The 23,049-nt window shown below is 40.2% G+C and overlaps 1 protein-coding gene across 3 annotated transcripts in view; it reads right to left on the bottom strand.

The window, feature by feature from the left end:
• The window catches only part of TMEM104 (transmembrane protein 104), an 87,298-nt gene that overhangs the window by 56,257 nt on the left and 7,992 nt on the right, over nt 1-23,049 (bottom strand). For 2 of the 3 annotated variants that reach the window (XM_044453684.1, XM_044453685.1), the window contains 6 exons: nt 21,876-21,997; nt 16,781-16,862; nt 16,321-16,420; nt 15,606-15,686; nt 7,987-8,086; nt 6,533-6,641 (listed from right to left, as the gene is read on the bottom strand). In XM_044453684.1, the coding sequence (XP_044309619.1) occupies nt 6,533-6,641; nt 7,987-8,086; nt 15,606-15,686; nt 16,321-16,420; nt 16,781-16,862; nt 21,876-21,997 (594 nt within the window). The remainder of the gene's footprint in view (nt 1-6,532; nt 6,642-7,986; nt 8,087-15,605; nt 15,687-16,320; nt 16,421-16,780; nt 16,863-21,875; nt 21,998-23,049) is intronic. The other variant, XM_044453686.1, reaches the window with a different exon arrangement.

Raw genomic sequence — 23,049 nt, 5'->3', positions numbered from 1 at the left:
AACCCTGTGTGGCTTGCTGAGTCCCTTGAACTGGGATGGCACAACCCACAGAGGAGCAAGCCCCATGACGCATGAGCAGCTTAGCCAGAGTGGCAGGGGGACCATACTGCTCCAGATACCCAGCTCCACTCAAACATCAACCACTCTGAATTATATCCCCCCGTGATCGTTCATGTCGACCCTATGCTTGGGAGGGGGGTATGGAGGTGCTTGCCCCCTGCTCTGCTTCCTCACATACAAGACGATAGGCCTTAAATGGAGCAGCAGCTCACCAGACAAGAGCTGCCCTGTTTTGGGTCAGGTGATATTTAGGGATCATTTTCAAAGGCAGCCCCATGTACGGCACACTGCAGTGATCCAAACAAGAGATGATTAGAGTGCGGATTACTCCAGCTAGGCTCTGTCTGTCCAGATAGGCTCAAAGGTAGTATATCAGCCTATGCTGATAAAAGGTGCTCCGTGTCACTGAGTCCACTCGTGCCTCAAGTGACAGCTCTAGATCCAGGAGCACCCCCAAACTGGTCCTTTATGGGGACTTCAACCCCAGGCTGAATGTTGGCCAACAGGATAGAAGAACCACCCACTAACAGCACCTCCATCTTGCCTGGACTGAGTGTGTTTGCTGGGCCTCATTCAATCCATTACCATGCTGACACTGATTCAGAGCAGCCACTGCCTCACCTGGCTCTGATGAAAAAGAGAGGGAGAACAACAATCCCCCAGCACCACCTTCTGCAATAGGCCAGTCAAGAAGGAGCAAGAACACTGCAATGCAGTGCCTCCAACTCCTCCCAGCCAGCCTATCCAGAAGGATACCATGGTCGAGGGTATCAAAAGCTGCTGAGAGGTCCAAGAGAATCAACAGGGTTGCAGTCCCCCGTTTCTCTCCCGTCAAAGTGTCTCTGATTTCATGAAACGGACCAGGATTGCTTCTTTATCAAGCAGGAAGGGTTCAACTTGCTCAGTATTCCAATCAGCGTCGGGTTGGGGGTGACATTGTCCCTTCCTGAAGAGAATCAGTAAGCACTTGCAAGCCCTCATTTTATTCACTGCGCTAGCGCACTTCCAACTGGGATAATCTCCATTAAACCATCTGTGCTCCCATATTCACTCAAGCTGCACCTGCTGGGCTCCCTGTAACATTGCAGCATCTGTGATCCTGTATGCATGGATACCAGCCCCTGCCTTGATTATCCAAAAAGCCTCAGCCCAAATCCTGGCAGAACAGATGTATAGCACAAAGCAGGCTGAAGAGAGCTTGTGCAGTACTTTCCCCCAAAACCAGAATTATCTTCCCCTGCCTTGTGAGTTTCAGCCCTTTCTTCTCTCTGCCCTCAAAGCAGCTGAATAGCAGAGGGAAAGGGAAAGCAGCTCTGGTGGAGAGCAGAGCTGATGTTCATAATCATTGTGCTGCATCTAGGATCAGACCCATTGGTGGGCTACTTAATGTAAACTCCAATGTAAACTCATACATAAGTTGGCAGGACAAAAAGGCAAGTGCTATGGCAGAACTCTAATCAATACTAAGAGTCTCTGACATAAGCGAAGTTCAGTACACAGAAAGTCAGTTCTTAAGTTCATATTCCACACCTCCCCCTCAGCTTATGCACAACACAAAGGCTCTCTTTGTTGAGGAGCAAAGGGCTGTGTTCTGTTCCATGATTCCCCTAAAGGACTGCCTCATATTACTTCATACCCAAAAATATATGATTAATAAATAATCACACAGGGATGTTCTGGTACAACATCAAGCCATGGTTTGTCACTACATGAGAAAGGTGTGTGCTCTCTACTTTTCTTCTAATGCATTTCAGCTAGTTGCTTCCTCAAGAGGAATAGAAGTCAGTTTTTACTAGAACCCCAAGAACTACAAACCAGAGCATGGTGCAAAAGACATGCTCCTAAAATTTAAAAAATGCAGAAGCCAGGAATTTACTTCAAGGACTTGAAGTGAACAGAGCTCACAGTCCTTCCACACAAAAAGCCACTTCTAGTCACCTCAGAATTTCTTCATTCGGCAGTATAATGTAAGGTGAAGTAGCATTTTGTTACTGCTATTGTTAAATAAATGATAGTCAGAAGTTCTTGCTGATTTGTTGCAAAGTTACTAGCCATGATCCAAAACTATGGATTGTGCAAAAGTGGTAGTAAGTAATTCAACTGGCACATACAACCTCAAGACTTGTTTGCATAGTACCAAATCATTAACTACGATGTTTTCTGGTTATGTGATAGTTAAAAGAGTTAGATCAATTTGGCTTTAGACGATGAGATTTAGCAAACAGAGCGTAAACTATCATTTGTAGTTAAATTGCCACGGCATTGCAAGAGTCACCGGACCAAGTAAAATGGACACTCATGTCAGCCAATCTTCTAGCTGAGGTATAAAGAACATGCCAACCATGTCCCATTAATAAGCAGTCCTGCTTCACCACCCATCTGTGTCTTCCAAAAGAATGGAAGCAGAGCAGAACCTCTAATAACATAACAGGGATAGGGGAAGATCAGCAACGTTTTCCATTACCTGCTTATTTTGCAAGGCTGTATTTTCAGAGGTAATTTATGAGAGAGAGGAGAAAACACTGAAATTTCTACAGGATGAAGGGTGATGCAGGCCTGCTAGGCAAGGTTCAGACAATGCACACAGTGCAGGCACACTTAGCTGTGCTGGAATCTGCAAAGCAATATTAAAAATGCTGCACAGGCAGGCAACTCGTCAGAGAGCAACTTAATCTGTCTAAATATTCTCATTATGTACATGGCATTTAGCTTCCTTTCTTGCGGCAGAGGAACAGAGACCATTTCCAGAGGACTTTGGGGACATTAAGCTATGAAATAGGGCTTTTGTCAGTCACTTTCTCCTCCCCTTTTTCAGCTCCATGATGCAGTGTTTGAAAGTTATTACTGCAACGGGAGAGGAGGAGACAGGAGTAAAGAAAAACAGGGACTTTAGGAGGAAGACAGGAAGGCTCTTCTAAAACAAAAAAACCCCAGCCAGTTAATTCATCTCTTGTAGCAGTAACCACTGAAAACACACACACACAATTTCCAAAGCATGCAAAAACCTTGTGAATTTTATTTTCTGACTGCACAACCCCAAGCAGTAGTGAAATGGAGCCAAAGCTTGTTGAGAAGTAGTGCAAGCAATTTAGCTATGAAGAGGGATGTTAACATCTTCTTCAGCCCCCTCCTCCCAATCCATCTGAGCTTAGCTGCAATCTCATACTAGGTGTGGGGAAATTAATTTTCCCATCAATGGTATGTTCTTTCCTGTTGCAATGTATAGTATTTTGTGGTGTCTGATGGCCGATAGGACTCATTAGCTTTACAAAAGATTTCATTCTGGTAGAAATAAAACTCCTAGAATTGGTTTATTGATATGGATCCAAATAATTGCCTGCTTTTTTGGATTCTTGGGGCTGTGGCTATGGGAATTGTAATGATGAAAACCTGGCTCTTTAGAAATGGCCACTACATCACTAACCCCAAATTAATGGCAAATTTATCCAGTGAAATAACTGGACAGAATGCACAGACAGAGAGAGTGGAAACATGATTCTCCTGAGAAAGACTGAACTATTCTGGATGGGAGTAGAATCGACTTTTCTTCAGGCTAGAATCCTTACCAGGAAAGCAAGTCACATTGAACTCAGTCACCCCAGTCTTCATTCCCATAGTGGAACTAGCCTTCCCTGAGTTGCTTAGCCACTCTCATTTGTAGCAGGAGCAGTCAGGCAGTCAGCGTGCACCAGGATGCTGCAGAATTCATGGTGACCCAGGATTCTGGGTTCTTTTGACATATGAACTAGGTCTGTGGATTATCCACTTTGAAAACAGTATTCATGGCACACTAAACACCATGAACCAACCAACCTACCTACCTACCTATCTATTTTTCAATTTATATCCTGCCTTTTTCCTACAAAGGGCTCAAGGCAGCTTACATCATTCTCCTCCTCCATCTTATCCCCACAACAACAACCCTGTGAGGTAGGTTGGGCTGAGAGTCTGTGACTGGCCCAAAGTCATCCAGTTGGCTCCACGCCGAGAATGCACTGGGGGTTTTTAAATGTTTTTTTCCTTCTTTTAATGTTATATTATTATTATTATTATTTTGTATGTTTTATGTATTCTTTGTGAGCCGTCCTGAGGCTTTGTTGCGATGGGGGCGGCATAGAAATGTAATAAATAAATAAATAAATAAATAAATAAATAAATAAATAAATAAATAAATAAATAAATAAATAAATAAATAAATAAATAAATAAATAAATAAATAAATAAATGGCTGAGCGGGGACTAGAACCCAGATCATCTGAGTTCCAGTCCCATGTTCTTAACCACTATACCACACTGGCTCTCCTAAGACAAGTAGCAGTTTTTAATCGATACTCCAGAGCCCCTTCTATTGCCTCATGGCCTCTCTCCCTTAGTTCTTTAACAACCCCACTTTTCAAGCCCTGTAAAGCATGCATCTGCTCTTAACTCTGGTCCCTGGGCCATAATTCTAGTGCATTCAAAGGAAGCTACCTTCCAATTAGTTTAGTGAAGTCAGAGTCAGGCATATCTAATGACCAAGTAAATATAGGTTCCTTTTGTTTTACAATACATCTCTAAATGCTGAGGATGGGAAGGTGCAGGTCATGAGAGAGCACAAGGCTTACCCCCACAGTTGTAGGGTAGGGAGAGCAACATCTGAACAGTCCCTAAACTGCAACAGCAAATGAGTGGAAAATAAGGAAAGGTGAAAGACCAATTAACAGTAGGTTCTTACTACTGGTTAAGGTAATTACCAGTGATTCTGAGTACTCATCCACATTTATTTAGTTAGAATACAAAAATTAATCTAAATTGTGTGTCACCAGTGAGATCTCCTCAGATAAATGGAACAGACAGCCAAGAAAGACCAACCTGCCACAGAACTGGAAGCTGAGGATGCAAATTTGAGAATGGAAATAGCATCACAGAACTTTCCCACCCAGAGCAGTAAACCTGCTGCTTCCACAAAGACATTTTTAAAGAAAGTGTTGGCTAATGACAATTATCTTTATGAGTTATAGGTGCAATATCTAGGAGGTACAGGCAGTAATTAATGCATGTCTGCTTTTCCTGATGAGTTCCTTCTGGTAGGTCAAAGAGTTATTAAAACGCAGTTAGAAAATCTTCAATCATGTAGAAATTCTGAAGAAATAGGCCTAGACGCAGTTTTATAAAGCAATAATATTTCTTTTAAATAATTAACCAGGCTGTGACATTTGTTAATATTCCTGAGGCCTAGCTCCTGCTCTAGCATTATTACTTCAAAACAGCAAAAAAGTACTTCTCAAAGAAATGATCCAGTCAGCACATCCATAAACCCCAACCTGTGCTTGCACGCAGATGAAAACTGAACACATTGCGCCTCAGGTCACTTCTTCCCTGCCACTCGCTCATGTTTGCACTCAGTCTTCAGCTGCAATATTTATCTATAAAGTTGGTTACACATTTCAGGGGGAAAGTAATATTTGTTTTATTCCCCATTTCTTATTATGCTTGTTACATGCCATCAAGTCATCCCCAACTTACGGCAACTGTATGAATGAAAGCCCTCCAAAATGTTCTGTCCTTGGCAGCCCAGCTCAGCTCTTGCAAATGCAAGTCCGTGGCTTCCTTTACGGAGTCAATCCATCTCATTTTTGATTTCCTTTTCTTCTTATGCCTTTGATTTTGCCTAGCAAGATTGTCTTTCTGCCTTCTCATGATGTCCCCAAAGTACAACAGCCTCTGTTTTGTCATTTTTGCTTCCAGGGAAAGCAATTTCTTATTACAAATTATTAAGATTTTGGAACAGCATGTTATCAAATATTTTCTACGTGTATCAAAATAAACTCCTAACACAGATGCCTTACAATACCCAGTTTCTGTTAGAGGTTTGTTCTTAATACACATTGGAATACTTGTGGAATAGGAACAGCAGAGATAGAGGGATCTTTACCTTTGGTAGAGAGGGATTTGTCAGAAATTTAACAATATATGAGGAGAGGCCCTATTTAAATACTAACGTTTAACATGAAAAACTAATGTGCAAAAGTTGCTGCATTATAAAGAAAACCTTTATAATGAGGCATCATGCCTCAAGGTGTGTTCTGGGCCAAATGATTAAAAGACTTCTGTACAAGCTGTATCACTTAAGTAATGTAACTCTTGCTGACTTGACAGAGAGGAGCTGCACAAGAACAGCAAAAGAGGAGGAAAATTATGACAAAACTCTTAGGGAGAATTAACCAAAATGGAAAGCTGGCCAGGATAAAATATGCAGCTAGTACAGAATCGGTTGTTTGTTTGTTTGTAAAATGTATTTATTTATTGCATTTCTATATTGCTCAATAGCTGATGCTCTCTGTACAGCTCACAACAATTAAAACTAAAAATACCACATAGATTCAAAAGTTTAAAACTACAATACAAAACAGACAAGCCAAAGGAAAACCTATCAGCAGTACAAAGATTTAAATACTGAAAAGGATTTAAAACAGCAAGACTGGAAACTCACCAGATATATCCTGTAAGCATCGATCCTTCTGATCTGGCCCCAGCACCTGTCTGTGTCATTACACTTCGTAGCATTTTCAACACTGCATGAATGATTGCCCGTCACACTACTGACAAGAAAACAGGAAAAGCAGACTGTAATTAATACACCTCTGCAAACATGAAGAGAGTCTTATTAATAAATATACACCACAAGGTTCAGGGAGAAGACACAAAACAGATTTTCCTAAAGGCTCTGTCATATTTGCAGGAAACAGTTTTGGGGATCATAAACTAACAGTTTCTCTGGTTCTGTTAAAAAATAATAATAGAAGCAGTTGACTGCACTAATGACAGTAAAAATGCATACTTTCTGAGCACTATTTGAAACTCCTCCTGGAAGGCATCCTTAAAACAACAAGCCACCCGCCACCTTCATCTAACATCAATTTAGTGCTACAAATCACAACGTGGAGCCTTAGTCAATCAAAAGCTTCACTGCACTCCATACCTTTAGTGTATCTTATATGGGCAGACACTGAACAGCATGATTATGACTTGATTAAATAAATCAAATTTAATTTGATCAAGTAAGTTTCAGTTGCTTGTCTAAAACTGAATTAGTTTGCATATGAACGAGAAGAATCTATTTTTAGATGATGCTCATTCATGTTGCATCAAGTCTCCATAATAGATTAGCCATGTTTTCCTGCATGGAAGAAATGGGTAACAGCTCCTCTAACATGGCATCTCCCATTCCTGATCCTTGTAAGGAGCTGTACCAACATTATTCTAATTTTTAAAAATCCTGCTACCCAACTTATTAGGATCACCTTTTAAACAATTCAATTGGGTAAACACTGCAGCCCATGAATAGGTGAAGCCCAAATCATAACGAAGACCAGTGGTGCAGTATCACAGGTACCAGGGCCCAAATCTGGCCCTTCTGGGTTCCCTAGATGGCTAGGCTCCCTTCCCTGACCCTGGCCTCTTTTCCCCAACCACCCACGATTTTATTGTTTCCCAAGATTTGATGAGATGCTGCCCCCATTCTAGTAGGCTGAAAAGGTTCCCAAGTCTTAAATTTTGGCAGTATCAGCTTTAAACTGAATATATTGGCATTTTTATGTCCTGCCCCCTTGTGCCTTTAACTTTGCTCAGTAGTGGAATGTGGTACTTGAAAGTTTCTCCAGAATGGAATTTGTCCCTTGTACTGAAAAGGGTTCCACACCCCTGCCTTAGACTTTGCGTTTGTCAATGTACTAAAGGATTGTCATATCATATCAGAACTCTGTAAGCTTCTTCAGAAAATTCTCTTGAAAACCAGAGCAGAAATGAATGAAATACCTTTATAAACTGCAACCCATAAGTTCTACCCTTCTGTCTGAGCCATCTATATGGAACAGCTATGTTATCAACCAACATTTCAGCAAGAAACAATTGTTTACAAAATATTGTCACAAAAAGCACACTCACCAAGTCACCTGCATGAGAGAAACTGGAACAGCAGCTGCATATATTGCCAGATCACCGTAGAGGTAGATAATTATACAGACATAAAATAAATTGACTCCGACTGCAAAGAAAGGAACAGTAAAAGTAGGGTCGGGCTAGACCAGTGTTTCTTGCCATTTCACACTGCACACTAATTAGCAACCTATTGCACGTCAGATTTTGTTGTTATTCAACTTGTTTCTAATTTGGAAAATTAGGTTCAACTCAGGGGGAAAATCAACAGCAGCATACTAAATATTCAGGCTAGGCCAACTTTGATTCACCCTTAAATCAATAAAAACAAGCCACCAATAATTGTAACACTTTGACTATTCCAGAATTGTTTAAATCACACCCAGTGTTCTTCAGACTTCATACAAGACCTTAGGAAAACTGCAAAATCTCATAATTTTCTGAACAGCGCTCTCATTCTTGGAATAGGTTTGCCAGCGCTTGGCATATACTTTTACAAGGAGCAACAACCATGTGATAAAGATGTTTTCTTATCTTTGATTATCAGGTCTTTCCAGTTTGTTAATAAATGAATCTAAAGTTGAAGAAGCAATTGTCCCCCCACCATAATTCAATTAATTTATATTAACATTTGTTGCTAGTATCTTTTACCCTGCCCGCACAGTCACTGAGGATGGTGGAAATGCCCCTCTCCTTTGTTACATTTCCAGCACTTCTCAAGAGTACTTCTGATGAATCTTCACAATCTTCTTCAAGTGCATCAGGAGATATTGAGGGATGGGCAGGATTGTGATGCTTAGTAATTAGGTTTGTGCTGGTGACTTTATCAAACCCTTCTAATTCAGGGACTAATAACAAAACTTGGATAGAAGGGGCAGTGACTCCACCCCCCCCCCCCAACCCTCAGTGGCTACATGACATCTAAATGTCAGGGCCGCATGCCCTGATGCCAATCAGTTTTCTGCAGGCACAACAGGAATCAGCTTTCCTTTATGTGGGTCTTCTACCACTAGGAAAGGTGAAGGATGAGCTAAGGAGGGCAGCTATTCACCAGGGGAAAAGGAATTCCTAGGAAGAACTGGAATCCCCTCCTTATTGCCGATAGGTGATTGGAGATGATGAGGGGTTTGGAGGAACAGTACCTGTGTATTTATCTGGCATTTGCTTGTATTGGACAAGTGGCTTCCTTGCATGTATTGGATAAGTCAGCTTCACCCAGCCGAGGGAAAGGCAAAGGAAGAGCCAATTCTACTAGCCCACTGAACACAGATGCGTTTGCAAGTGCTGGACAAATGCACAACTGTCAATCCCCTAATAGCCTTTCTATCTCCAGCTGATCTAACAGGAGAGCCAAAAAGACTGCACAGAGGAGACACAGCAAGGTAACTTTATTTTGTGAAATCTGGTAGCTAATCTAGAATTTTGAAAAACATAAATGCTGTTTCAAATGCAGTTACTGTTGTAATCTGGCATGAAAAGCTGCTTGTTTAGACAGAGGCACTCATCAAGAGAAGCCTTCGGAGGGATATTGGGGAAGAAAGCAGCAGGTTTCCAAAATCTATAGTTGGGGAAAAAACATATTGGGCACTGACTCAGTTTGCACTATCAACTCGTATCTAACTACAGTGTCTTCACTTACAATGTATGCAAGTTAAGAGAGTTGTAATATGGCCACAGAGAAAAACGGATGTGCTGCAAAAGCATTTGTAGACTCCCCCCTGATCTCGTATCAACTCTTTGTTCATTTCTTTTCATCTGATCATGGTTCTTCGATTGCAGAATTACAGCTCCAGCTGTTGTCAAGATCAATTGTGTTTTATGGATACCATGGTACAAGCATGTTTTCAACACAAGATGCTGGCAACCAGTCACAAATATACAACTATCAGCAACCACAACAGTATGATTCAGAAGCAAACAGATCTGCAAAGATAACTCTGCCACTGTCTGTGTGCGTTTGTCCTCCTGCAGAATACTCCACACTGCAGGTCTGTAACTTAGGGCTAAACTAGAGACCTGATACTTCCCTTTCTTACCTTCAAGTAATCCTGCTGGCGTTCTCTCCAAACTGGGATACCCACACAGAGATTTAAACCTTCCCATCCAGTTACATTTTTCTCCAAAATTCAACCCTATCCCCCTCTTGCAGGGGCTAAAAGGAGAGGGAAAAAAAGCTCCTCTTTTGACACAAATGCCTTAAAGAGTTTTCTTTACTCCTGTGCGAAGGGGTGAATTTGGGAAAAGGCACCAGGGAAGGCTTAAATCTTCCCTGCCCTTGGGCAATGGCCCCAATCTGTGGTAGGATATTACAAGCTACCTGTAAGGTGCAGGCTTATTTTTGCAGTTCAGCACTTCACAGGGCATTTAGCTGATCCCTAGGCATCTCTGTTGAATTAAAAATTCTGCAATAGCTCTTTTTCAAAATTGTATGCAATTCTGGCCCTGCAAAATCTGCCCATCAGGGAAAAAAGGTTACCCTACTCCCAGCATACTTTTTCTCTAGAAGAGATGGAGCAGGGAAAGGATGTGCAATTTTACAGACAAATGAATTACCAAGAGACAAAGAAACTCTGCTCTCATGAGCAGAAGTCAATAAGGATAAAGAGATCTCAAAATACAATCAATCAACTGTAAAGAAATAAAACTAAATATGTCAATCTCTAAACAGTTTTCATTTCAAAAGGCAAAGGGAGGAACCAGATAAGAATACAAATGTGGCAATGGGTCTAAACAATGCCAAGCCTAAAAGTTGCTAGATGTGTTGCAATTTGCAAGTGGGTCAAGGGGCAGGTCATTCTTATTCCTGAGGTCCTTCATGATGGTCCCACTGCAGTGATATATACCAACCATCAGTGAAAATCCCCTGTTGTCTCTCACTGTAGGAGAAAGGCAACAGTTTATACTGATGTTCAAAGAATAACTAATATTTCCTACTTACCCAGGTCATCACAATGCCAAAGCCCCTCTGAGATACATACTAATGTGAATTTAAGTCTCAAATAACGTGCAAGAAAAATGGTGCAGAAGAACTGTCAATACCTCCCTGACTAAGGCAAAGCAAATAAGTTATTAAGGAGGCAAAGAAATTATTCCTTATTACATTACAACCAACAACACTGAGAAGAACTCTCTAAAATCTTAAACAGTTTTCCACAGACAAGAAGAGTTCACTTTGCAGTGACAGACCTAGTACATTAATAGTCTTTCTTATTTTCCATAAGCCTTCAACAGTATTCACCTGTTGTACTGAGTAAGTTAGTTACTGGAAACATTGGATAGGAAACGTCTGGAAAACAGAAAAGTCCTTGCAAACCTCTCTAATAAAAGTTGTACATAAAAATCTTCCTACATTCACTAATATTTTAGGACAACAAAGGTTATCCATCTCAAAAACAGGTCTTACCTGTACTTTAAATTCAAGCAGAAGAATCTACATTACTAGGATCAACAGGACAGAGAAAAATAGGTGGAGAACCATAACAAAAATAGATATCCTCATACCATCCAGTGCATCACGCAGGGTCATTTATCCACACAATGACCCTGTAATTACGTCCACAGCTAGCTACTACTAAAAAAACCAGGAACCAAGAAAAAATAGAGCACTTCTAAGAAATAAGATCCATCAAATTCAATGACATTACTCCTTGTTAAGTGCTCAAAGGACTGCAAAGAAAGTCAAATTTGAGCTCCTGACAAGTAAAATAGGTACACTTATTATGCATATTTTACTTTTTTAAGTTAGACTGTATTCTTTCCTCCCACCAACTTTAAATATATGGCCTCAAGAGAAAACAAAAAGTGGTAATCACTAGGAGATGATACAGGCCTCATGAATTTGTGGCACTAAAGGAATCTGAAGCAGTGTTCAAGTTGAGAGTCAAGATGCTGTGCATTCCCAATCTAATCTCAAGGATCTGAAGACAATGCACTAGGATATTGTAAATTACAATAACTAGAAATATGCTGCATTAAGAGAAGTGAATGTTGTGATTTTCAGAAACCTCATGGGTGCCACCAAATACAGACTGGGAAACATCTGTCTAGAAGCACAGTCTTGTGGTAAACCAGTGCCCAGCCCTGAACATAGTCTTCAAATAATCAGTTTTTCAGTTCAGATTCCTTGTTTATGAGCTTTAACCAAAGGGAGTGCTTTGGCAAAATGCTTGCTTTAAAGAAGGACCTCTCTTTACTTTGGCTTTGAAATCTATGAGCAAGAAGCTCTCTAAGGAAGTATGCTGTAACTTTTGAAACTTTTCATTGCAATTGAAGTGCTTGCTTCTCACTAAATGATACCAATCTGTCACCAAACTGTATCTTGTAAACAGATAAAGGATGCAGGGGAGGTAGTAGAAAAATTACTGTCATTGTTAATACCAGACTTATTGGGTATTTGCCCAAGACGTTGGGTCTGAATCATGCTCCTACCTCTGACCACCACTTGGCTATAACGAAGTACATGTTAGGAAGGAAACGATGTTGCTGAATCTAATGCTAGAAACATGACTCTCTTTTATTCTGTAGGCTACAAAATGGCCGTGCCTTAACCACAGTAGCTTGAGGTGTTAGTATTCTCTTTAAGGTCCACAGTACTTGTTAACTTGAAAACTTAGTTCTGTAGCCCATCTTGCTGTCCCTTTGTGGGACATCTCAGAGCACTTCTTTGTTACATGTTCAGGAAAGACACTGCATTTCAAGTTGACCTTTACAGCAAGCGGTGTAGTTCAGGTTTGGGCACCACCCAATACCTCTGCTGCCCCACCTACAGATAGATGTTAGCATCAGTTCTGTTTTATAAAGTGCCATAGACCTTCATTGATCGATACTTTCATTACTGGACACAAAGCAGGAAGATCAATGACTTCCTGCAAGGATGGTACATGATGTATGTGCCTAGAATCCATTATTAGAATAAATGACTTCCTGACAGCGAACACCCAACTATCCTTCAGATGAGGTTCCCTTCATAGGAGACCCCATAGGCTTTCCCCCCACTCTCCTTAAGACGGCTGCACATCTATCCCCTACAGATAGCAGTTAAGCCACCTTGGAAGATTTATTCTCAGCTTAAGTCCTAAGACTGGAGATCCAGAGCATGTCAAATTGTTAAGACAGTCAAGGGAAATGAGCAAAGAATACAGTGAAAACAAGGCTTTTGCTTTTAACTGACCAATAACTCTCCAAAGAATGTATAACAGAGCCACAACCCATCTTCATCTAGCCATGAAACTCTGCAAGTCCTATTTTGAGCGCAAAACATAAATCTCTCTTAACAGCAGTCCTGCCAGAGGGTTGTTGTTGTTGTCGGTGGTGGTTTTTTTCCCCAGTGGGGGAGGCACATGAACACACAAAGGTTGTACAGACTTTTTCAGGCTCAAATAGAAGCACAATACATGAAGAAAAGCAAGGTCAGAAGTTCTCCCTTAAAAATAAATAACTGAAAAAATGTGCAGATTCTAAACATGCCTAGTTGCTCATAGCTTGATGACTTCTAAAGGGAGGGGTGGGAAAAGGAGTTAGAAGCAGCTAATGGCAACTGAGAATTCCTGTTACCCACCAAGAAGAAAGCAGTGAGGCAGAAGATGGAAGAAAGACTCAGAGCAACTATGTGGTAAGCCTTCTATGCAAATTATATAGGCTGCCCAGCCCTGAAACACAGCTGATTGGGTGAAAAGGAAAGGAAATGCATGCAGGATACAAGCTAGGAAAAGAGGCACTGAAGTGAGGAACACGGGGCTTATAAAAGGAAGGAGCAATACAACTCCCAGCATCTTAAAGTGAGGTTAAAACATCTTGCCAAATCAATGAGACCGATGGTGCCTTGAAATTATCTGAATACTAATCAGTCCCTTTAGAGAAGTGTGAAAGAAAGACTCTCTGTAAGTGATTCTCCCACTCCCACCTACATGAGGGAGCTTGTTAGACTCCACTGCATTTTTTAAAGGACCACAGTACCTGCTGAGTGAAACCAAGAAAGTCCAGCCAATCTGTAAAGCCTACTTTCATCTTGGAGAAGGTCAGTTCTCCTCAAACCGATGTCTTCCAAAAGTTTACAACATCCAATATTTCTGACCACTGGCTACACTAACCAGGGCTGCATTGAGACCCCAAATCATTTAGGGTTGGATTCAAAATCTGCCTTCCATTAAAGAAAGGGAAGGCATGTGAGAGAAAAGCTCCACTTGCACAACATTTCTTCACCTGATTCTTGAGGATCTCCCCTCCCTCCAACCTGGCAGATCAGGCTGTGCAGCATGTTCCAGAGGAGGCAGGGGCTGTGATGAGAAGGAGGGGAAGGGGAAGTCTTCCAACACTGCAGTTGATCCAGCTTAAATCTGGATCCAAGCCTGGAGGTCACAAGATTAATGAAAACTGTTCTAGAACCTAAACAGTCATCTGGTCAGCACTCCCATACAAAGAACCTTCCATGAAAGCTGTGTGCATGCTGAAATAGTCTGCCAATGCAAATAGTCAACAGGAGAGTTTTTCTTGGCACTTATGTGTCCACAGGCAATTGCACATTACCTACCCAAAGCATTCCAATTTTTGGACCTTAGATTGGCCATATGATCTAAGTGTGCAAACAATGACAACTTATTTAGACCACTGTATTATAGTCTGACAAGAAAAAACAGATATAGATTCAAAGGAAATCAAACATTTCTATTAAAACTGAAGGGTACAGTTTAAAGATGAGCTTCCTCACATCCACTTCACAGTCCAAATATTCAAAAGACACCAGTCATCTTTTTTTAAAAAATAGCACAAGATAGAAACTAGTATTTAAAAAAAATCTGAGATTCTCAAGCTAAATTGCATGCTTGACAATGAATCTGGGAAAAGTATATGATCCTTTCTAATCCCGGAAGGTGTTATTTTATAGATCAAAGCAACAGCAAGTGTCACAGAACCCTAGTTAGGGCAATCCTTGATACTGAGCTAATACTTTTTTCACAACAGCTCCTGTAATTATTCAATGTTTTTACTTGCTCTTCTGGAAAGAGGAAGTTAATATTATGGTCTGCTTATGGCAAGAGAGGAAGGCTTTTATGAGCATTACCAAGCAAATATTTTGTATTTTGTTGGAAAATATTCATCCACTTTTGTACAGAATGCATACATATAATCTGAGCACCCTCTGGTGGATGAAGAAATCTATGGCAGAAATTAAAGCTGGATACTATAAGCAATAGCCCCCAGTGCAGCTATCTTTGCCTAAGTGAAAAATGCCTCTTTCATCTCTAACATGAGCTTGTGTACTAGATATAACCTGTTCTTACTCTAAATTCACATATACATGAAATTAGCAGCTAATAGAAGGAGACGGGCACAATATCCAGGAGAGCTGCAACAACCACCAGCATTTAATTCTTTTTTGCAAGTAAGCTATATATTCATGGGGTAAGGGTGATCTTGACTTTAGCCAGCTTTTCATTTTAAGAACTCAACAATGCTCTATCCTTCAAAAAGTAACATATGTGATAGGTCGAGTGGTGTACTTTGAAGTGATATGTTTACCTGGAACTGCCATTCCTCAAGTAAAACCTCCAAGTACTAAAAACATTTAGGAAAAGCAAGACAGCATATTCAAATAGGAAACAGGGCTATCATGGTTGGGAGGTCATTACCTTTGTTGAAGAACATGGAGGCCATCTGACCCATTTCTATCCTTTCAGTGATTTCAAAAACATTTGGTGTTCCTCGTCTCTCTGCAGATTTGAAGGAAGGAAATTCTTAGCTCACGTCTCAAGGCATGATAGACCTTGCCTAAACAGTAACTCATTCTTGCTCCACCATGCCCAGGCTGGTAAATTACCACTTAAATTACCACTGTGCTGTTTATGATAAAACAGGGAACCAGAAAAGGAAAACATGCAAGACCTGAGGGTTGTGGTTTTTTAAAATTCTAGGAGGGGTGTGTGCATGTGTGGGAGGGCACAAACAAACATTGGTGTTTTATCATACTTTGTGGACTTATTTTGCAAAGGCCGCCTTTGTGGCCTGTTACAATGTAGGCTCAGAGCCAGCTATTCTTTTCCATCAAATATTACTGAGCAGCTGTGACCCTACAAAAGCAGAGCCACAGAAAGAATGGGGCATTTCAGTGGCCTGATGCTTTGATCAACCAGGTTTTTTGAGTTATAAAAACAAGAATACTGTGATGCTCAGGTTGCTAGTAAGCATATTTTCAGGACGGTCATGTAATCTGTTAGAAAAGAAGCAGGCACAGTATGAAGTCTCTAACTTTTTTCTTTGTCCTCTGGTTTAAAGAGTAACTCTAAGGGAACTGGGGAAAAGTCTGGCATACTACCAGGATGGAAGAAAAATCAGCTGGATACTTACGAATAGATAGGATAGGTCGTGTCTCTGATCTTTCATAGTTATCTGGGAGAAGAACATCACTATCAGAAACTCCAGACGAAGAGTCATCATCATCACCTTCCTAGAACAGCAAGAAATGGGTACAACTGACGAAGATAGAGAATCATTGTGGGATTCTGACAAGAAATAAGATGTGAGGCACTAAAAAAACCCCAAGAAGTGTTCACTTGCTGGAAAAAAGACCAAATCTTTCCAACTGCAGGCCTTTAAATGTGCTTACTATTTCCTATGCTCCAGAATTCATATGCCAGTGCCAGGAAAAAAGGCTCATTTGTGATGAGACAAATTTTACAAGGTGGTGCAGAACTCACAGCCATACTTTAAGGGCAAACACAAGGAATGAAAGCAGAACTAGTCCCATGAGACTTCTCAATTGTAGAAGGCTATGATTGGGAATTTAATTAAGAAAAGCTACACAGACCTTATGCTTTTCCATTCTCTTCCAGCGAAGCTGGGCGTTTGCTGCAGCCATAGCCTCCATTACAAAAGTTGTTGTCATATAGCTAGTAGATAAAATGATAAAATGCAAGTTACTTAAAGGACAATAAAAATGAGTTGCACTATCCTATTTGCATCCAGTCTTTATATACTTACATTTTGGGATGCTGCATATAAACAGTTTTGAAGACTAAGGGCTCACCATGTGCCTGCAGTATCTTGTTCACATAAAAAAAATGGGGCTAGCATTTGAACAACATATTTGCTCACTCTCCATTATGTCTAATTGATCCCTTAAATAGCAAGCCTGAATAGAATTAGCTTGAGCAAAGGTTCTCTCCCATATGGCAGCCTTGGTGAAGGAAGAGAAACTAAAGCATGCAAGAGCACACCAGAAACATCTCCCACATAACTGTAATGGAAATGAAAAAGTTGCATAAGATCATGAATATGCTGTTATGCCACTTCCGTTTGTTTTAACAACACATCTGCCACGTGAGCCTCTGGTAGATTGTGCCTCAAAGTTTTCAAAGAGCAACAGATCTGAATCTATGTTCTATAAGAAATGGTATAGAATGTGCATGTGCTCCAGATGCTTCACTGCACTACCGATTTTGATGTTCAGTCATAGAGAAATTATGTCATGATAATCACAGGCACAGAGAATGATTCCACTCTCTATGCTATGGTGCAACATGGTTGTCATAAAGAACTTAAGATGAAAGATTAAATTGACATGTAGCATTAACTGGACTATGCAAGAATAACAGTCTGATCCCTCAGATATACAAAACACATGTGCTGACCATATGCCAGAAAGAATTAATCACTTACGATTGAAAACGTTTACAAGAGATGCCAAGGTAATGGCTGGGAGCAGGAGATCTATCATTGGTCCCCAATTCACCATAACAATTTGCTTTGTTGATGTTACAAATGAATTTCCATTACTCCAGCTAAATGACCATTTTAAGTGCTCTCTCTCTCTCTCGCTCTCATTTTTGCTAAAAACGAAAATCAATCTTATTTAAACCTCAAAAATGGTTTCTTACCGCTTCACAAGCTGAACTCATTTATCAAGTTTGAATGAGAAATAGTTTTGCTAGGATAAGAGCGCAGCAACTCCTTCTAGGGGCTGGGGTAATGATTTCCCCTATGATATTTTGCTGCACATTCTCCAGAGGATATTAAGAGCCACAAGTGCAAACTGAGGAATGGAAGTACCAAGGCAACCATTCTCAAACCGCTTTGCACCAGAGGGAAACATTTCAAAGCTGATATAAAGTATATAACTAAAGTGGCACGTATCCTTACAGTGTCAAGAAATGAATAGGAAGAAAAGTCAACACACAAGGAAGGCTTCAAGGTTTCAAAATAATCTCTTCTACAAAACCTCAGAAGCAATTCAGTTACTGGCAGGGAAAGGATTTATGCTTCCCATCCAAAAGAACTTAAATGTTTATAATGCTTTCCTTTCATAGCCATTAAGCTACTGATAAGATTCAGGTTCAAGCAAGCCAAACTCAGCCCAGGTAGAAAAGGTGCTGAAAAAGAGGACTACCACAGAAAAACAGTACGTTTACAATGGAACAGGAGTTCACAAATTTAGGCTAGTCTTGGTAGCAAGCCATTACTTGTCCAACCACTTTTTCCAATTGTAGGGAATTGCGACTAATTTAAGCCAGCTAAAAAGAAATGTGAAGAGGCCAGAGAAGTGGGTTTAGTCTTATTTAAACTGAATGGGCTTAAATAAGAGAACTGCCACATCAGAAACAGCTTCTCAACCAAAAAGGAAAGTATGCTAGAAAAGATGTGCATATCTGTGTGGATGTTTCATGCTTTGTGTAAGAGCCATAATTTATGTCTCAAGTCATTCAAAATTTGGTCATTATGATTTAACGTATTTTAGAAAGATTTATGGGAAAACATACTTTAAACATTAGCTTTGTAGAAAAATGTTCACTATGTTATTGTGTTATTTTGTTTTATATTGTATACTGCCCAGAGAGTCCTATGGGCTAATGAGGCATTTCATAAATGTAACAACAACAACATCCTCTCTGTCTTGTCAGCACCTAATTCAACATAATTTGTGCCCTTTAAATTGCTGACTAAAAATATCTGCTTACAAAAGACTAGAACTCCTCATTTCAGGAAACAAAAAATTTCTGATGAAAATTGCAACACCCACACGACATTATTTCCTTCTGTTAAGGAAATTATTTCCTACCCTGAAACTTCTTGACATTATTCATTTAAGCACTTATATGCCACTTTTCAAAGAAGTGTTCAAAGCAATTTACAACAAAGGTAAATAAATTTTTAAAAGATAAAAGAAAAGGATAATGATTATATTAAAAAGTCCTACCAGCCAGTCAAATAACAATTCCTCTAAGGCAAGAGATTCTAAAAGCCAGGCAAAGTGGGGTATAGTCTTTCAGAAACAAAAGCAGAGAACAATTCCTTGCATCCAAAATGAGGACATCATAGCCTGGAGACCAAGGCTAGAAATATTAGAGAAAACTGATTTAACAATCAGATAGCAGAAGCATTGCTATATTAGTTCTCTTCACACATCACTCACATGATGGGGGCATCACACAGGTACTGTGCAGTGGAGCCACACACCTCCCCAGCTTCTAGAAATTCATGTATTAGTGTGGTTGTCAACTACAGGTGGGGCTAGGCTGTTTATCTAATGCTGGGATCAGAGCGAAGGGTATGGTCCTGCTCTGCAGCTCTCATGAGATGCTTCCTTCAAGGGCGTAACATATGAAGATCTATAGTCTTTTTGGAATCCAAACCCTTGGCCACACAGGGCTTTTACAGGTCAAATTCAGCACCTTGAATTAGGCAAAAGGCACCAGGGACTGACGCAGTTGACAAAGCAAAAGATACACATGCTCCCACATGTAAGAGGAGGCTGACTGTAGCATTAGCAGACTGGAACAGCTAAGCTTCCAAATGGTCCTCAAGAACAGCCCCCAGAAAGTACATTTCAACAGTTAAGCCTGAAGTTAAAAAACATGGATCTCTATGATGAGATTTTGTCCTCCGAGAAGGAAGATAGCTTGCACAGGAGGAGTAATTATCAGAAGTCTGTTTATCAGCAATGTAAGACAAGGTTCAGGATGATACCAAAGCTCTGAACCCATACTGATGGAGGCAACAACCACCCTACTGACTGTTAACATGCCTAAGCTATCCATGGAAAATGGATTTTTCACCAGCAACACCTTTAATTCATCTGAATTCACTTTCAAACTCAGTCTGCTCATACTTAAGAACAGCTTCCAAACAATAGTTAGGAACAGAAGTAGCAGCTTCTGAGTGAACAGGATATACAGATATGTGTCATCTCTGTATTAATGACACCCAAATCTACTGCTCTGGATTATCATTCCCAGACACGTCATATAAAATGCAGTAGTGAAAAATATAAGTCCTGTGCAACAGCACATCCCAACTTTCTTGGGGTGCCTTTAAAGTCACGTCTCCAATGATCCTACTCAAAGATGAATTAGAGGAAAAGGAAGTAAACTGCTTGAGTGCAAATCTCAACACATTGATCCAATCTTCCAAACGGTCCACAAAATCAAACACCATAGAGAGGTCCAAAAAGGTAATCAGGGAAGTCTTCCCTCACTAGTCTTTAAATACACCAGTTACCATGGCTACCAATCCAGTCTGTCCTAAAACCAGATCTGAAGCCAAACTAAAAAGTGTTCAAGAAGGGTTAGTCACCCAAGAACACTTGAAATTGTTTCCAAAAAGGGAAGGCTTGACACACTAGGTAGAACAACCTTATCTGGAAATGATGAGGGTATTGTAGTGGGTTGTCATGTCATCCAAAAGATGACCACTGAAGTGTATTGCATACAGTTAGCAAACCTGATACTGCCAACAAAAACATAATACCAATAAGCATCCAAGTCGGAACAAATCTTGAGCAATGTCACTGGCAAAGAATGAAGCAGACTCATCACAGCAAGCAGCACATGAATCATACCATTCAGGAACCTAGCACCTGGTTTAAGCTCCAGAATACCTAGAGAATGAAATATTTATCTCAAATGCCTTCACTGTACATTATAGGTCTGCATATGTACTCTGCATTCTGCTTGGTTAGCTTCATGAATCTTTTTTGCATTTGACCTCAAGATATCAACTACCAAGTTCAGTTCATTCAGTTATCAAGTAAACAGTTCAGCTGGGTTCCTATGAAGGTCAGAAGAGAAGACGTCAGGACTATCTATTCTATAGACAAACCTGAAATGCAGAGGGTTGTCTCTTCAGTTTAGAAAGCGGCACTGTCAAAACTTCATCAGGTTTACACAAGTTCTAACCAACAAAATTTCTTTGAGTAGTGAAGAGACAGTCCTAATCCCTGGGAGATTACGACAAGACTACATAAATGTAAAGCAAAGATCGTCTGTCTGTCTGCAGCCAAAAAGCTCTGAAATGGGACTGAGATCTTTCCCTTTCCTGCTAACTTAAAACAGACATGCAATTATGGATTTTAGGCATCCATCAGATAAACGCTAGGCTTGACTAGATACACTTCTTAAGTGAATTAATACCCCACATGTGGAAGGGATCAACAGCATGCCTTTCTTTCCTGCTCACCTGTATACCTGTTACACCTTGTAGTGCTGCTGAATGTAACATTTAAACAGGGTGTATGTGGATAACCTCTGATGTGTATAGTCCTAGTTGGTTTAATGAATACACTTTCTGGGATTTTGACTGTATGACTCCAGCTTGCACACGCTGAAGTCTGCATGCATCCCCCATTTGAACATAGCACCTATGTGTAGTCATCCAATGACTTCAGAAGCAAAACTGATGTGCCAGATGGGAAGGAATAAAGTCTTGGTTCTCATTACAAATTGGGGAATGGCCCCAGACTGTCATTCCATCTGGGTGTTTGCTAGAGCTATCTGCCCAGGAGCCTGGCCAACTGAAATGACTGAAATCACAACAGCTGTGTAGCTCAAGGGCTGTGTTACTTAGATGCCTTCCCTTTACTAATATATACATTCCAACAGTTAAGAAAGCAGCGTGAAACAAAATCTTACCTCATGAACCCCAAGAACATTACTAGGATGAGGCTGACAAGCCAACCAGCAGTAGCAAAGGCTTTGGGCATAGTCAGAGCACCTGTTCCAACTATGAGATTGAACATGTAAACCAGGCCAACCTGTAATTACAAAAATCATAAAAATTAAAGCTCTATAACTCTGTTAGACTTAAACAGGTAGAAAGTAGCAATCTCCATACAAACAATCTAAACTGAAATATGTGCTATGGCTATCTACTTTTGTAGAAACATCAGTAAATAATTATTTAGTAGCTCAGGACTTCAAAAGACACAGTAGAATAATTCACAGGTTGGGTTTAAGATACAGTGGCATGGATTTTCCAAAAAACTGTACAATGGAAAAAATTCCAGTAAAATTTATTTATTTATTTATTTGGAACACATATATGCCACCCCATTCGCAAAAGCCTCGGGGCGGCTTCCAATACAAATAAATAGCTACACAAATACATAAAAATCTGGAGACATCCCGGCATAAATATAAAATCAATAAATAAATTCGACAATTACAATAATGTTTAAATAAAAAGGTCTTGGCCTGGCGTTGAAAAACAAATGACGGTGCCAGGCGGACCTCTCTGGGGAGCGCATTCCATAAGTGGAGTAATTGCATAGGAATCAATGGGAAAATGTTCAGTTTGCAGTGGAAATTTTCCAGTGCACATTAGTTGCATTTGGAGAGGGTCAGTTCTGTAGGAAAAGTTTCCTTCTGCATCAGAAATGCTCCTAAAGCAGGAAAAGGCAACTTACAGTGCTTCAGGCATTTTATCTTATAACTCTCATAATTCCTCACCACTGACCACATTGTCTAGAATAGATGGCCAAAACTACTGGATTGCCATAAGCTGCCCACTCCTTCCCTAGAAGTTGATATATTTAGTAAACAAAGCTTTTAACAAAGCCTATTTTACTGTTTTGTACCATGGCTCCATAAATATTTGATTTAAATTATTTGAGGGGGAAAGGAAGAGGACACTAAACGTGATTTAAATGTTATATTATGCAGATTTTTTCTTAGAATACAGCTAAACATTTAAAAAACAATGGCATATTTACTTACAATATTTAAATGTAAGGGGGGGAAAGGTGCTGCTCAAAATGGTTCACACACCAATTTTAACAATGCAAAGAATCTATTTCAATTCAAAAGA

This window comes from Varanus komodoensis, unplaced genomic scaffold (assembly GCF_004798865.1).
Source record: "Varanus komodoensis strain SLA01 unplaced genomic scaffold, ASM479886v1 scaffold7_1, whole genome shotgun sequence".
NCBI lineage: Eukaryota > Metazoa > Chordata > Lepidosauria > Squamata > Varanidae > Varanus > Varanus komodoensis.
The sequence above is the reverse complement of the archived record's forward strand: the minus strand, read 5'-3'. Positions and strand labels throughout refer to the sequence as shown.